General features: G+C 59.1%; 2 protein-coding genes across 2 annotated transcripts in view; one reads left to right on the plus strand and one right to left on the minus strand.

Moving 5' to 3' along the window:
• TIMM13 (translocase of inner mitochondrial membrane 13 homolog (yeast)) overlaps positions 1 to 584 on the plus strand; it is a 2,232-nt gene extending 1,648 nt beyond the window's left edge. Inside the window, exons 2-4 of the mRNA XM_006754125.2 lie at positions 4 to 75; positions 165 to 233; positions 399 to 584. Coding sequence (XP_006754188.1) covers positions 4 to 75; positions 165 to 233; positions 399 to 497 — 240 coding nt within the window. The 3' untranslated portion in view covers positions 498 to 584. The remainder of the gene's footprint in view (positions 1 to 3; positions 76 to 164; positions 234 to 398) is intronic.
• A 646-nt stretch (positions 585 to 1,230) lies between these two features.
• The window catches only part of TMPRSS9 (transmembrane protease, serine 9), a 28,117-nt gene continuing 15,947 nt past the window's right edge, over positions 1,231 to 13,400 (minus strand). The window contains exons 9-17 of the mRNA XM_015567007.1: positions 11,252 to 11,567; positions 9,752 to 9,923; positions 8,926 to 9,197; positions 8,254 to 8,390; positions 7,040 to 7,439; positions 3,356 to 3,527; positions 2,322 to 2,587; positions 2,089 to 2,225; positions 1,231 to 1,553 (exon numbers count right to left, since the gene is read on the minus strand). Of these exons, the coding sequence (XP_015422493.1) occupies positions 1,392 to 1,553; positions 2,089 to 2,225; positions 2,322 to 2,587; positions 3,356 to 3,527; positions 7,040 to 7,439; positions 8,254 to 8,390; positions 8,926 to 9,197; positions 9,752 to 9,923; positions 11,252 to 11,567 (2,034 nt within the window). The 3' untranslated portion in view covers positions 1,231 to 1,391. The remainder of the gene's footprint in view (positions 1,554 to 2,088; positions 2,226 to 2,321; positions 2,588 to 3,355; positions 3,528 to 7,039; positions 7,440 to 8,253; positions 8,391 to 8,925; positions 9,198 to 9,751; positions 9,924 to 11,251; positions 11,568 to 13,400) is intronic.

Raw genomic sequence — 13,400 nt, forward strand, 5'->3', positions numbered from 1 at the left:
AAGCTGGACCCTGGGCTCATCATGGAGCAGGTGAAGGTGCAGATCGCCGTGGCCAACGCGCAGGAGCTGCTGCAGGTCCGGGGCCGGGCTGGGGACGGGGGCCGAGGGCCGCGGGGGCCGCCAGGAGGCGGGCGTAGCGGCTGAGGGTTCGCATGTCCCCACAGAGGATGACGGACAAGTGCTTCCGGAAGTGCATCGGGAAGCCGGGGGGCTCTCTGGACAATTCGGAGCAGGTGAGACCCTTGGGGCTTGGGCTCGGACTGGCGAGGGGCCTCTGCGCGTGCGCGAATTAAGGGGGCAGCCGGGTGGGACCGCTGCGCGTGCGCAGTCCGCTGCCCCGGGAGAGGGCGCGGGTCAGGGGAACCCTGAGCTGATCCCTGCGCTTTCCTCGCCTCCAGAAATGCATCGCCATGTGCATGGACCGCTACATGGACGCCTGGAACACCGTATCCCGCGCCTACAACTCGCGGCTGCAGCGAGAACGAGCCAACATGTGATCGGGAAATGCGGTGCCTGGCCGAGCCAGTGGGCCGCCCCCACCCGTGTTCGGTTTCCATAAATGTGCTTTGTGAGGCAGGGGCCAGCGTGTGCGTGCTGCCTGCCGTGGTTTATGAGAATGAGACTGGTGCTGGGACACTTGGAATTTTGTCCCCCTCCCCCTGGCCACGCTGACCTCCCACCTGCCAGCGAGTGTAGTTGGGGACTTGGGGATCCTGGAATTTCCCACAGTGCTGGCAGCGCTGTGGCACCTTTCCTGGTGTGCCCGGGTCACCTTTATGCCTGAGCCGTAGACTTCCTGTGGGCCTGGGGGGTGGGGAGATGGTCAGACCCCACCTGAGCTGTGACCTCCTGGGGGTGAGCTGTGACCTCCTGGGGGTGGGCTGACAAATAAATGGATGAGGGAGGGGTGGAGAGAGTCCTGTGTGTCTTCCCTGGAGGAGGCCTGTGTCTGGGGTACCTGGGTCCCCCTGTCCAGACTGAGCCTCAGGCTCTGCCCCCCGCCCCACCCTTTAACCCCTGGGCGCTTGCTACTGGCTCACTGGATGACACCAAAGGAACCCTGAAGATGAGGCTGAACTCCAGCCCCAAAGGCTGGGGTTGTGGCAGCCCTCTTCCTGGGAGGTCTTGCTACCTCACCCCACCCACCTTTCATCCCAACTTTAGGCCCTGGGTCATGGGCAGGCAAGTAGTTCTTGCTGTGATGTGCAAGTGTGTGCGCCAGTAAGTTAAGGACAAGGGGCTTTTTATTGGAACAAAAGATACAGTAAAACTGTACTCCCACTGCCCGCAGCACTCCCGGCCCACCGTCTGGACTGGACTCCCCCTTCTCGGACTGGTGGCTGGTTGGTTCCTACTGCCTTGTCCTCCCAGGCCTGGACAGCCATGGGTGGTCACTCCTGGATGTTCTGTGTGATCCAGCCTCTCACAGCAGCCACCCGGGTATAGACACCTGGGAAGTGAGGTCGCCCGCAGCCATAGCCCCAGCTGGTGACCCCAGTTAGCACCCACTGGCCAGAGGGTTCCCTGCAGGCCAGAGGTCCCCCAGCATCACCCTGAGGGGAGGAGAGAGGAAAGGCACTCAGAGCCGGCCAGTTTCCCCCACCTCCCATAGCAACCCTCGGGCAAGAGAGGACTGACCCGATCTGCACACCTTGGGTGGCTGGCCTCCACAGGAGTCTCCTGGGCTCCCCATGTGACCCCCAGTGAGTAGCCCTGTGAGCCTCACTTTTACTATCTGGGAAATGGGCTTAATGCCAGGACAAGCCATTCATCTGTCTGGCAGACATTTGTGAGCACCTGCCACAGGTTTCCTAGTAGAACGGCCCTACACTGCATGCAGCCGGTTCCCATTCCTCGCCTGCAGGGCAGCGGTGAGGATGTGGGGTGGAAACTGGCTTGTCATGGATGCCCAATAAACAGTGGTCCATTGAAACATCTAAGGGTGAAACGGTTCCCTGCTTGATCAGCTTAAGTGCACCAAAGAGTGGGTCCTGGCTGTGGGCTTTAGAGCAACCAGAACGTGCTCTCCCGGATGGATGGGGCCCTTCCCCCGGCAGAACACCCGTTTCAGTGTTAAACTGTGCTCACCGAACAGCTGTCCACGCCGCCCTGCGGGAAGCCGGCACACAGCATGCGGCTGCTGATCTGCACGGGGTAGTAGCGGCGGCAGGCCTGCTCGCTGAGGAGGCGCACAGCCGCCTTCTGCAGCTGCCGGGCCATGGAGCCTGTGGTGAGACGGGCGGTAGGCCGTGACCAGGCTGAGGCCTTCCTGATGCCCCCCGAGGGTGCGTGGCCGGGCTCCGAGTGTCGGACTCGCCTACCTCCCTCTCGCACGGAGCCCCAGCCGGTGATGACGCAGCGTGCCCCATTGGGGGGCCGGGGTGCAGGCTCCGGTAGGCAGATGGGCCGCACCAGGCGGCTCCGGTGCACGGGCCCTGCCAACTCCAGCAGCGCCACGTCGTAGTCGAGCGTGTAGAGGTTGTAGAAGGGGTGCTTGTAGATACGGGCCACGCGCTCCAGCTGCCCCTCGGCGCCACTTAGGAACGGCGTGCCCAGAAAGGCCACCCACTGCTTGGGATCCCCATAGCTGTAGGGTGTGTGGGGACAGGTGTTCTGGATCCCCGCACCCCAGTTACCCCTGCCTGTGGCTCCTCTGGACTGCCCCACAGGGCTGTGGCCTTGTTCTTGCCTGTGCCCCAGGGGGTGGTCAGGGACCTTTGGCAGAGCACTCGGCCTCTGGGCCCTGGGTTGCTCGTGGATATGGGGATGAGTCATCCCTCCTGGGACAGTGAGGGGGGCTTGCCTGAAATGCACCCACAGCAATGAGGTGACGTCACATTACCCATTTCTGCCCAATATTAGCGCTCTGGTGGCCAGAGAGCCCCCTGTCCCACCTGCCCATTCCCTCTGACCCTGTTCTACAGCGAGCGTGCAGAATGTGCCTCCAAGAACTGGCTTTCTCCAAGGAGGGTAGGGCCCCTGGCCTGTTCCACCCTGAGCAGCCTGCCCTGAAGGGGACTCCCCAGTGTGTGGCCTTTGGAGAATGGAGATGTCTGTTACCCAGAGACCCCATGTACCACCAAGCTGGGCACTGGACTCGAAGAGGCTGCAGCCCTGGGTGTGGAGCGGGAGGTGTGTGGCAGGGTACGTGTGTGTAGGATTGAATCCCTGCAGCCCCATGTGGTGAGTGTGCAGAGGTGGGCTGCACGGACTAGGGGCAGCAGTGGGTCCCAGTGGCGGGGGTTGGGGGCATTAAGAGCAAAAGGCGTGCGGACATGACAGTGAGTTTTGGGGCCACGGGTCATTTCCCGTGAACCACCAATGGGCTGGGGCACTGGGGGCAGGTGAGACTCACACGTCAAAGCAGTGTGCAGCAGACAGCAGCCACCTCTCTGCCACCAGCACGGCCCCGCAGCGGTGCTCCCGGCGCCGCAGCCACAGGCTCACCTGCCACGGCCACTCCCCGAGGCCGGCGGCGCTGCCGCCTACGATCCTGGTCAGCGCGGCCACGGGCGCCAGGCCGCAGTCTGCAGGAGAGCGGGCAGAGGGCATTGGGCGGATGCAGTGCCTCTCACACTGCCCCTTGGGGGACCTGCCTGGAAAAAACACACTAACACTGGACTCGGTGCTTGGTCCTACAAACACGCCTCTTCTAGGCTTCTCCCAAGTAATATTTGAAATGCATTGAAGTCTGCTTCCTACAACCTCAGCACTGGGGCCGTGCGTCCTCCCAGGTGGGGACCAGGACAGTGTCCTCTCCCACCACCAGGAGCTGGGTTCTCTGCTGGCTCAGATCTTCCCACACCCCTTCGCTCTGCCAGGAGGCCCCCGCTCGCCCACCAGCTCCTGTGCTAGTTTGTCTTCCCAGACACCCTTGTGTTGTGACGCCCGTCACCCCCAGCACAAGGTGCACCCTCAGAACACAGCTGTAGGAAGCACCAGGGTGGTGTCAGGAGGGTGCTGCAGAGCACCCGTCAGGGGCTCGCCTACCCACCTGATTCCCACAGGGCCGCTCCGGAGCCTGCCCCTTCCCAGCCACTCCCACCACCCAGCTGCCTCCGCTCCCTCCAGATTGAGGAAAGGCTCCTGCTCTGGCCTCAGCTGGAAGAAGAGCTGGGGAGACAAGAGGCCACCTGCCCCGTCCCTGCTAGCCCCACCGCCGCTACCCTCCTGACACCATCTGGACCTTGCCCGGGGCCAAAGCTGTGCTCCCTTTCCTGGACGCCTGCCCGTAGCTAGGGGGAAATGTGAAAATCAGGCTAAAGGCCAGAGCCACATGAAGCTAGCTGGGGAGTGAAACTGTTTCTCCCAAGAACGGTTACAGCTGCACCGGCTCACACACCGCATTCTCTGGGTGCCCCGGCTGGAAACCCTGTGCCCCGAACCAGGCGGCAGAGAAGGCTGTGAAGGGAAGGCCCCACTTGGGTCTGGAGGGTCTAAATCCCGAAACTTCGCCTCGATTCCCGGTCCAGGTGCAGGGCTCAGATAAGGGGGTTCCAGACTCAACGTGCCACCTCTGCCTTAACTGATTCCCAAGGAGACAGGACCCAGACCCTCCCCGCCCTCGAGCCCACATCCAGGCCCTTGGCACATGGTCTGCTTTGGTCTGAGCCCATGAAAGCTCTGCTTCATCTCAAGGTCACCGACACAGCACTCGCCCCCCGAGCCTGGCTTCCTGACGGCCGGACTTGCTTTGTTTGGCCACCCATCCCTGGCGCCTCTGGTGTGCGGCTGCCTTGTGGCGGAGCCTGTGAATCTGGCTTGGTGGGCTCAGGCCTGTGTGGGGTGTGACAGGCTGATGGAGCCAGGCCACTGTATGACCATGTGCAGGGAGAACAGGTAAGAACCCTCACGACATGTCATGAGGATATGATGGAGCAGTGGGATTATGGGTAGTTTTCCCCAACCGTCTCTGTCATGGGGTTAAGTTATGCACACACACCCCTGCCCAGACCCATCTGAAGGACAATGGACCTACGGCAGCCCAGGGAGGGGACTGGTGACGGAGGAGGGAGGCAGAGAAACCTCCCTGGGCCAGTCTCTGCAGGGGTCACCGTGAAGGTGCTGGGGGCCTTGGACAGTGGGAAGTTCTGGGAAAGTTCGGGGTGAGGAGGAAGGTGGGTGCAGCCTGCAGGGACCAGCCGCCTGTGTGCTGAGCATCTGCCCCCTTTGGGAGCTCACCAGAGCAGCCTGCTCCCCGCCTCCCACCTGAATGGAAGCAGCCCAGACGTGGCCCCCAGAATCTGGATACGAGAGCATGGAGCTCATGTCTGCCTGGGGAGTGGGTGGGCTCGCTAACATGGTGCACCTGGCAAGTCCCACACCATGCAGAAGTCAGTGTTTTCTCTGTGGCCCCCGCACACCACAGACGGCATCTGCTGGCTCAGTCTTAGCGGGAGCCGTAGGAGATAGCCGTAGCTGATGGGGCTTTATCTTTAACTGACGAATGCAGCAGTTTTATACGCTAGTAGTTCTGGTTAATAGTTAGTAAAAGTGAACTCAGCATTTTAGACACGAGTGGAACGATCTCAGGGCTCCGTTCTCTCTCGGCACCTACACTGGCCAGTGAGGTACCCTCTCAGCCATAACGGGAGCGGGGAGGCCAGCTGGCCCAGCCCTGCTCGGTCCTGCTCGGTCCTCCTTTCATGCCTCACTCTGTACGTCTCATGAGTTGGTTTCTCTACCTTCTGGGTCCTGCTGTACCTGAGCTTAGCGGGTCTGGCCCAGAGGGGGGCTTTATGAGCGTGGGATGAGTGGACGGAGAATTCCCCTCATGGAGACCCTGGTCAGGGACTCCCCTGTGTACCCCCCCGAAGTTTCCTTTTAAAAAATGGGAGCTGGCAGGGGTTGCAGGTTAAGACATTTGCCACTAGGTGGTGCCAGTCTGCCCATTCAGTGCCCGCCCATGCCCATGCCCATGCCCATGCCCATGCCCATGTCCCTGGCTGTCAGGGCGAGGGAGAGAAGACTTGTGTCCCCACAAAAGCCGTAGTTAAAGCTCTGACCTCCAGGACATCAGAATGTGGCTGTGGGGAGACGGGGCCTGTAAAGAGTGGTTACGGCACAGTGAGGCCATCGGGGTGGGTCCTAATCCAGTGTGACTGGAGTCCTTCTAAGAAGTGATGACACAGAGGGACGATTCTGTGAGGACACGGGGAGAAGGTGGCCGTCTGCAGGCCAAGGAGAGCGGCTTCAGGAGAAACCAGCCCTGCCGACACCTGCTGACATCGGCCTCCAGGACTGGGAGGCGGTAAATGTCTGCTGCGTAGGCCCCCAGCCTGTGGGATGCTGTAAATGTCTGCTGTGTACGCCCCCGGCCTGTGGGATGCTGTAAATGTCTGCTGTGTACGCCCCCAGCCTGTGGGATGCTGTAAATGTCTGCTGTGTATGCCCCCAGCCTGTGGGATGCTGTAAATGTCTGCTGTGTACGCCCCCGGCCTGTGGGATGCTGTAAATGTCTGCTGTGTACGCCCCCAGCCTGTGGGATGCTGTAAATGTCTGCTGTGTACGCCCCCAGCCTGTGGGATGCTGTAAATGTCTGCTGTGTACGCCCCCAGCCTGTGGGATGCTGTAAATGTCTGCTGTGTACGCCCCCAGCCTGTGGGATGCTGTAAATGTCTGCTGTGTACGCCCCCAGCCTGTGGGATGCTGTAAATGTCTGCTGTGTACGCCCCCAGCCTGTGGGATGCTGTAAATGTCTGCTGTGTACGCCCCCAGCCTGTGGGATGCTGTAAATGTCTGCTGTGTACGCCCCCAGCCTGTGGGATGCTGTAAATGTCTGCTGTGTACGCCCCCAGCCTGTGGGATGCTGTAAATGTCTGCTGTGTACGCCCCCAGCCTGTGGGATGCTGTAAATGTCTGCTGTGTACGCCCCCAGCCTGTGGGATGCTGTAAATGTCTGCTGTGTACGCCCCCAGCCTGTGGGATGCTGTAAATGTCTGCTGTGTACGCCCCCAGCCTGTGGGATGCGGACAGCCGCCCTGACAGACCGACACCAGACCCCTGCCACCGACATGCGCCACCCCATTCCTCCCAGTACCTGGTGGCCGGGCGTCCTTGGTGGTCCGCGAGGCGTTTGGAAGTGGTGTCTGCCCCCCGGCAGTGGTGCTCGCGGCACTGGCGGTGCTGTTGGCAGGTTGGCTGGCTGCCTTGCTGGGGATCCAGGGGGCGGGTGTGCTGGCTGTGGCCCCCAGGACTGTGAGGGCAGCCACTGTCCTGGGGACATGCGTGGTGGTGGCAGGCGTCCTAGCAGTGGAGGGGGCAGGAGTGGGCAGGGGGGAGGAGGACATGATATCCAGGATCCAGCCCTTCAGACTGGTGATGCGAGCATACACGCCGGGTTTCTTAGCCTGAGCACAACCAATCCCCCAGCTGACAATCCCCGCCAGATAGAACACACCAGGGGTCTCCTCACAGGCCAGGGGGCCCCCAGAGTCACCCTAAAAAGAAGGAGAGAGGGCTGGCTGTGACCGTCGGGCACCTCTCTGCAGAGGGCACTGCCAGGACCTCCCGCATTCCCACTGTGGGAGAGGCCCATCAGGGGAGCAAGAGGACAGGGCATGGGGACACGGGGCCACAGGGTCTGAGACAGCCCCGCCCTCATCCCCATGCCCCACCTCCCCAGGAGTGAATCCTGTTGGACAGTGTGGTCATATGGGTACTAATCTGGGGTTAGCTTTATTTCAGTTAATACACTGTACCTGCCCTGGCTGGTTTGGCTCAGTGGATAGAGCTGTATCTCTTTTTAAATATGTACATATAAAATATGACTTTAAGTATGCATATAGATATATTGAAGTATATATACATTTTGTATATATCTACCACATTCTTAAAAACTTTTTAAATAGATTTTTTTTAAACTATAGTTTTATTTTGATTTTAGAGAGAGAGGAAGGGAGAGGGAGAGAGAAACATCGATCAGCTACCTTCTGCATGACCCCTACCGGGGATCGAGCCTAGACCTGGGCATGTGCCCGGACTGGGAATCAAACTGGAGACCTCGCGGTGCATGCATGGGACAGCACTCAACCAACTGAGCCACATCGGCCAGGCCTACCACGCACTTTTAAACGGCTACCTCCTCTTCTGCTGCGACATACTAGGGTTTCTCTAAATTATACATTTAAAGACATTCAGTTCAACTCCCGATTTCCCCTGCACTGAAGATCCTCAGATCTGAACAAAGGAGCATTGCCCGGGGCAGGTGTGAGCTCTTCGTCTGAATCCCGCTCAGTGCCCTCTGAATGCTACCTGGCAGGAGTCCACCTTGCCCTCCAGGAAGCCGGCACAGAGCATCCTGTCTGTGAGCGAGAAGTTGTAGAGGGCACTGCACGCCTTCTGGTCTATGATGCCCACGGAAGCTCGCTGCAGAGTGTCTGGCTTGGTAGCTGCCAGGAAAAGGAGACCCCCCCCCATAACGACACAGAGTGATCACCGTTCAGTATCTGGTTCAGCTCTGAAAGGCACCCTCCTCATCCTGCAGATGAAGAAACTGAGGCTCACAGTGTTGCTGGGAAACGGAGTCACGTGGCAAGAAGGAGGCGGAGCCCAGAGCCCCCGGAGCCCTAGCATCTGCCATGTCCCAAGCGAATTCCCGGAGCCTCCTGGGTGACCCGCGGGGCGCCACTGAGGAAGCATTAACTCTTGGGGCTCTGCAGGGCACAGCACGAGGGTCTGGAACTTTTTCAGAAAGGGCCACAGGGTAAGTATTGTCGGCTTTACAGGCCAGACTCTGTCGGGGCTACTCAGCTCTGCTTTTGCAGCAGGAAAGCCACCACAGATCATCGGTCAACAAGTGGGCTTTGCTGTGTGCCAGTTGGATTTCATGTATGAAAAAGAGCCACCTTGGGCCCGTGGCTGGAGGAGTGCAGAGGCCAGGGGTGTGCAGGCACTGGGAGCGGGCCCCACCAGGCGGGCACTCACCATTTCCCTCCTGCGTGTTGCCCCATCCTGAGATCATGCACTTGCGGCCCACGGGGAACTTCTGGATGGCCAGGGGCAGGCAGACGGGCTGGATGTATTTGTTGAAGACCAGGGGCCCTGACAGCTCCAGGATGGCCACATCGAAATCCAGGATGCTGGGGTTGTACTGGGGGTGCAGCACCGTCCGTTTGAGCCCCATCTTCACCGGGCTCCCGCCGATGCCCGTGAGAGACGCCGTACCCAGGTGGGCCTGCACCAGCTCCGCCTTTGTGCTGCCAACAAGGGGCCACTCAGACACACCTGCTGCCCCAGGAAGCCGGGCAGAACTGCAGGGCCCAGACTCTGGGGAGGGGCCCCAGGGGGGTGGAGGGGCCACACGGCTGCTCCTCCAAAGCAGTCCCAAACTGGGGGGCTGGGGGCAAGACAGGGAGCCCCTTTGGGCCTCATTTCCTGGTCTGTAACAAGAAGGACTTGGCCCAGCAGCACAAGAGGCCCCGGCAGCTTTATGACTCAAAGGTCAGTGCCGCCTGCCTGTCCCCTCCCCAGTTGACCCCTAGTGCTCCCCGGAGATCAGCTTGACAGATTACTCTCCCCTGAGATGGCTCCTCCGGGGTCCCCCACTTCTCCTTCATGCTCCCCTCTCATTTGCAACCAGACATCCAGACAGCAGGATCGTGAGCCGGGGGAGGTGGGGGCTGGGGGAGGGGGCTCTGCCGTGGCCACCCTCGCGCATAGATGGCCACACATGGTTTCTGAACGCATGGGGCAGGGGACCCAGTGGGGACGAGGGAGCTGAGCAGGCCTCCTGGGCCGGGGCCGGTCTTACTGGTTGAAGCAGTGGGCTGCTGACAGCAGCCAGCGGTCTCCCACCACAGTTGCTCCGCAGAAGTGCCTGGAACCTTCCTTCAGGCTGACCTGCCAGGGCACCTCCCCCGCGGCGGCTCCCAGCCCGCCCACGACCCGGGTGGGCTTCTCCATTGCCGGTCGGGCGCCGCACTCTGGGGGGGAGAAGAGACCGGCGCCTGAGCTCCGAGTGGGCGCACCTGAGCCTAGAAGGGCCCCCACACACACACCAGGTGCAGCCCCCGGGCTCTGACTGGGCCGGGGCAAACCCCTCCCATTATACAGATGGGTCACAGAGGCTTCAAGGTGCCCTAATTTCCAAAGGACTAGCAGCAAGTATGTGGCACAGCTGGGGGGAGTCGGTTAAAAATGAGAAGCTAGCCCTGGCTGCTTGCTCAGTGGGCACAGCATCTGCCCTTGGACAGGGTGGCAGGTTTGATTCTGGTCAAGGGCACGTACCTGGGTTGCAGGCTCCATCCCTGGCCCCTAGTCGGGGCGCGTGCCAGGGGCAACCAAGCAATGTGAGTTACAGATGTTTCTCTCTCTCTGTCTCTCCCCCTCCTTTCCACTCTAAAAAAATCCTCGAGTGAGGATTAACAAAAATAAATAAGTAAGTAAATAAATTAATTAATGGGAAAAATGTCCTCGAGTGAGGATTCAAAAAAAGAGAAGATAAAATTATGAAGTGCCCTGGCCCCATCGGACTAAGACCCGAACCCAGACACAGACCTGAAGCCCCCAAGGTCGGGTGATGAGCTTGCTACAAGGGGGGAGCCCGCACAGCAGAACCCCGGTGGGGGTCTCACCAAACAAAGGGGGGGTCAGGTTACTGTGGGATCCTGGGAGGGGGCAGAGGACAGGGGACACTCCTGTGGAACAGAGTTCTGATGGGCTCGGAGCATCGGGGTTTTGTGGGACCTAAAGGAGGATCCCTATCAGATCTGGGTCCGTGGACACCCCAAAGACAGAGGTGAATGTGTTTCAAGACCCAAGTCCAACAGGTGAAGCGACTGAACTCCTGGACCGGACACTCCCAAATGTTCACAATGGTTGGCTTTATGTTGTGTTGTGTGTGTGTCACCACAATTAAAAATGAAAGTAAAAAACCCACGTACGCTGGATTTTACATGGAAAAGGAAGCATGCAAGCTTGTCCAGGACAGTTTTGAAGTGAGGGCTCTTGGATATGAAAATGTACACAGACGTGCTCTATGTGGTGTTTCTGGAGGGCACCCGCATGTGAAAACTCAGTCTGTCTCCCACCCTGGCCCCACAGGTAGTCTGTGTTTACCCTATTGGATTGCTTGACTTTCCTTGGCCGTGAATCTGAAGGATGCCCATGGGTGTGTCTTAGCCTGTGCTCATGACAGACATCACTGATCCATCACCCATCTCTTCCCTACGGAGTCCTCACGAAGCCAGTACCAATCGATCCGACCCTGCAGGGAGCACACGCCGCCCCTGCCTGTCTCCCCAGGAAATACCTTGTGGCTTAGAGGCCGTCGCTGAGTCAGGTGCGGAGCTGGGGGCCGCTGGGGGTTTCGTGGGGGTGTTGACCACTGGGCTCTTGTGGCTGGTGGACCAGACAGTGCTGGGGGTGGCAGGGGCAGGAGCCTCCGTGGGAGCCAGAGGCTTGCTCGCCATGGCGACCGCCCCCAGGATCCAGTCTCGCAGCCGGGTCACTCGGGCGTAGACCCCTGGACGCCCGGCTTCCGCACAGCCGATGCCCCAGCTCACGATGCCCGCCAGGAAGAACCTGCCAGAGGGCTCCTCACAGACCAGGGGGCCTCCTGAGTCGCCCTAGGAGACAAAGGCACACCCTCAGGAGGAGTCAGGGCTCCCGGGCTCCAGGTCCCAGAGCTGCAGGGTCCGAGAACCGTCCCTGGGTGGGGCCCTCTCCCCACACAAGCTCATGGAGGAAATGGGGGCTGATAATTCACATCTCAGAACCTCCGTTTCCTCTTTCCTAAAAATAAAATAGGGCGGTAGGACCGTGGGATCTTGAAGATCTTTCAGTTCTACCACTAGCAGTTCAAAACCCAGCCGCGTCAGCAGCGTCCTCTGCCCCCCGTATCTCACTGCATCTCGCTGGCGTCGCCCTTGCTCAGGTGGGCAGTGTGGCTGCCCTGCTGGAGCCACGGACAGCTCACTGGCCGCGGGGCCTTCTTCGGACGTGCCGGCTCACTCCTCACTTACCCTGTCTTGTGAGCCTTGCCATCTCCTCACACCCAGCTCACCTGGACTCACATTCTCAAACACAAGCATTTTCTTGTTATTTCTTTTTCCCCATTTTATTTTTAAAATATTTTTTATTGATTTTTAGAGAGAGAGGAAGGGAGAGGGGGAGAGAAAGAGAGAGAGAGAGAGAGAGAGAGAGAGAGAGAGAGAGAGAATCGTCGATAGGTTGGCCTCCTGCATGCCCCCTACCAGGGATCAAATCTGCAACCCGGGAATGTGACCTGACCGGGAATTGAATTGGCAACCTTTTGGTGCGTGGGGGGTGACACCCCACCCACTGAACCACACTGGCCAGGGCCCCGTTTTATTTGGATGTGTTGATTTTTAGAGAGAGAGGAAAAGAGAGAGAGACTTGTTGTTCTACTTATTTATGCATTCACTGATTCTTGTATGTGTCCTGACTGGGATCGAACCCACAACTTCAGTGTATCGGGAGGATGCTCTAACCAACTGAACTACCGGGCCAGGGCTCGTTTTATTTTATTTTTAATTAATATTTTTATTGATTTCAGAGAGGAAGGGAGAGGGAGGGAGAGAGAGAGATAGAAACATCAATGATGAGACAGAATCATTGATTGGCTGCCTCCTGCATGCTCCCCAATGGGGATTGAGCCCACAACCCAGGCACGTGCCCTTAACCAGAATCAAACCCGGGACCCTTCACTACGCAGGCTGACGCTCTATCCACTGAGCCAAACCACCAAGGGCCAGGGCCCATTTTATCTTTTTAATTTATTGAGGTGACATTGGTTAACAGAATTATACAGGTTTCAGGTGCACAATCTACAACACGTCATCTGTGCCCTGTATTGTGTGTGCACCACCCCAAGTCAAGTCTCCGACCATCACCAGTGCTCTCTCATTATTTCCCAACACTTCCTCCAGGTTCTGGGTTCTTTGCTATGGCAACCTGAGCACATGTAGCAGTCTCTCCTCACCCACCAGGCTTTAGAAATGAGAACAAACATATAGACTGCAGCCCTGGCCAGTGTGGCTCAGTGGATAGAGCGTGGGCCCACGCACTGCAGGTTCGATTCCCAGTCAAGGATACACACCTGGGTTGCAGGTTTGATTCCTCTGCCCTGATCTGGGATCGCGCAGAAGGCAACCAATCCATGTTTCTCTCTCTTTTCCCCCAAAAGGACAACACACAGAAATAAAAACCTACAAAGAAGGAAATCCAGAGCTGTGCTGAAAAGCGAGGATAGAAACCTGGGGGCCCTCTCTAGCCGCCTCCTTGGGTGGGGCGTTGTCTGGGGCCCCTGCGGGCCCCGGGGGGCACCTGGCAAGAATCCACCTTGCCGTCCAGGTAGCCGGCGCACAGCATGCGGTCGGTGAGTGAGTTGCCGTACAGGCTGGCACACAGGGCCTGGTCCCCAAGCTCCCCAGTGGCTT

This window comes from Myotis davidii, unplaced genomic scaffold, assembly GCF_000327345.1.
Source record: "Myotis davidii unplaced genomic scaffold, ASM32734v1 scaffold551, whole genome shotgun sequence".
Classification (NCBI taxonomy): domain Eukaryota; kingdom Metazoa; phylum Chordata; class Mammalia; order Chiroptera; family Vespertilionidae; genus Myotis; species Myotis davidii.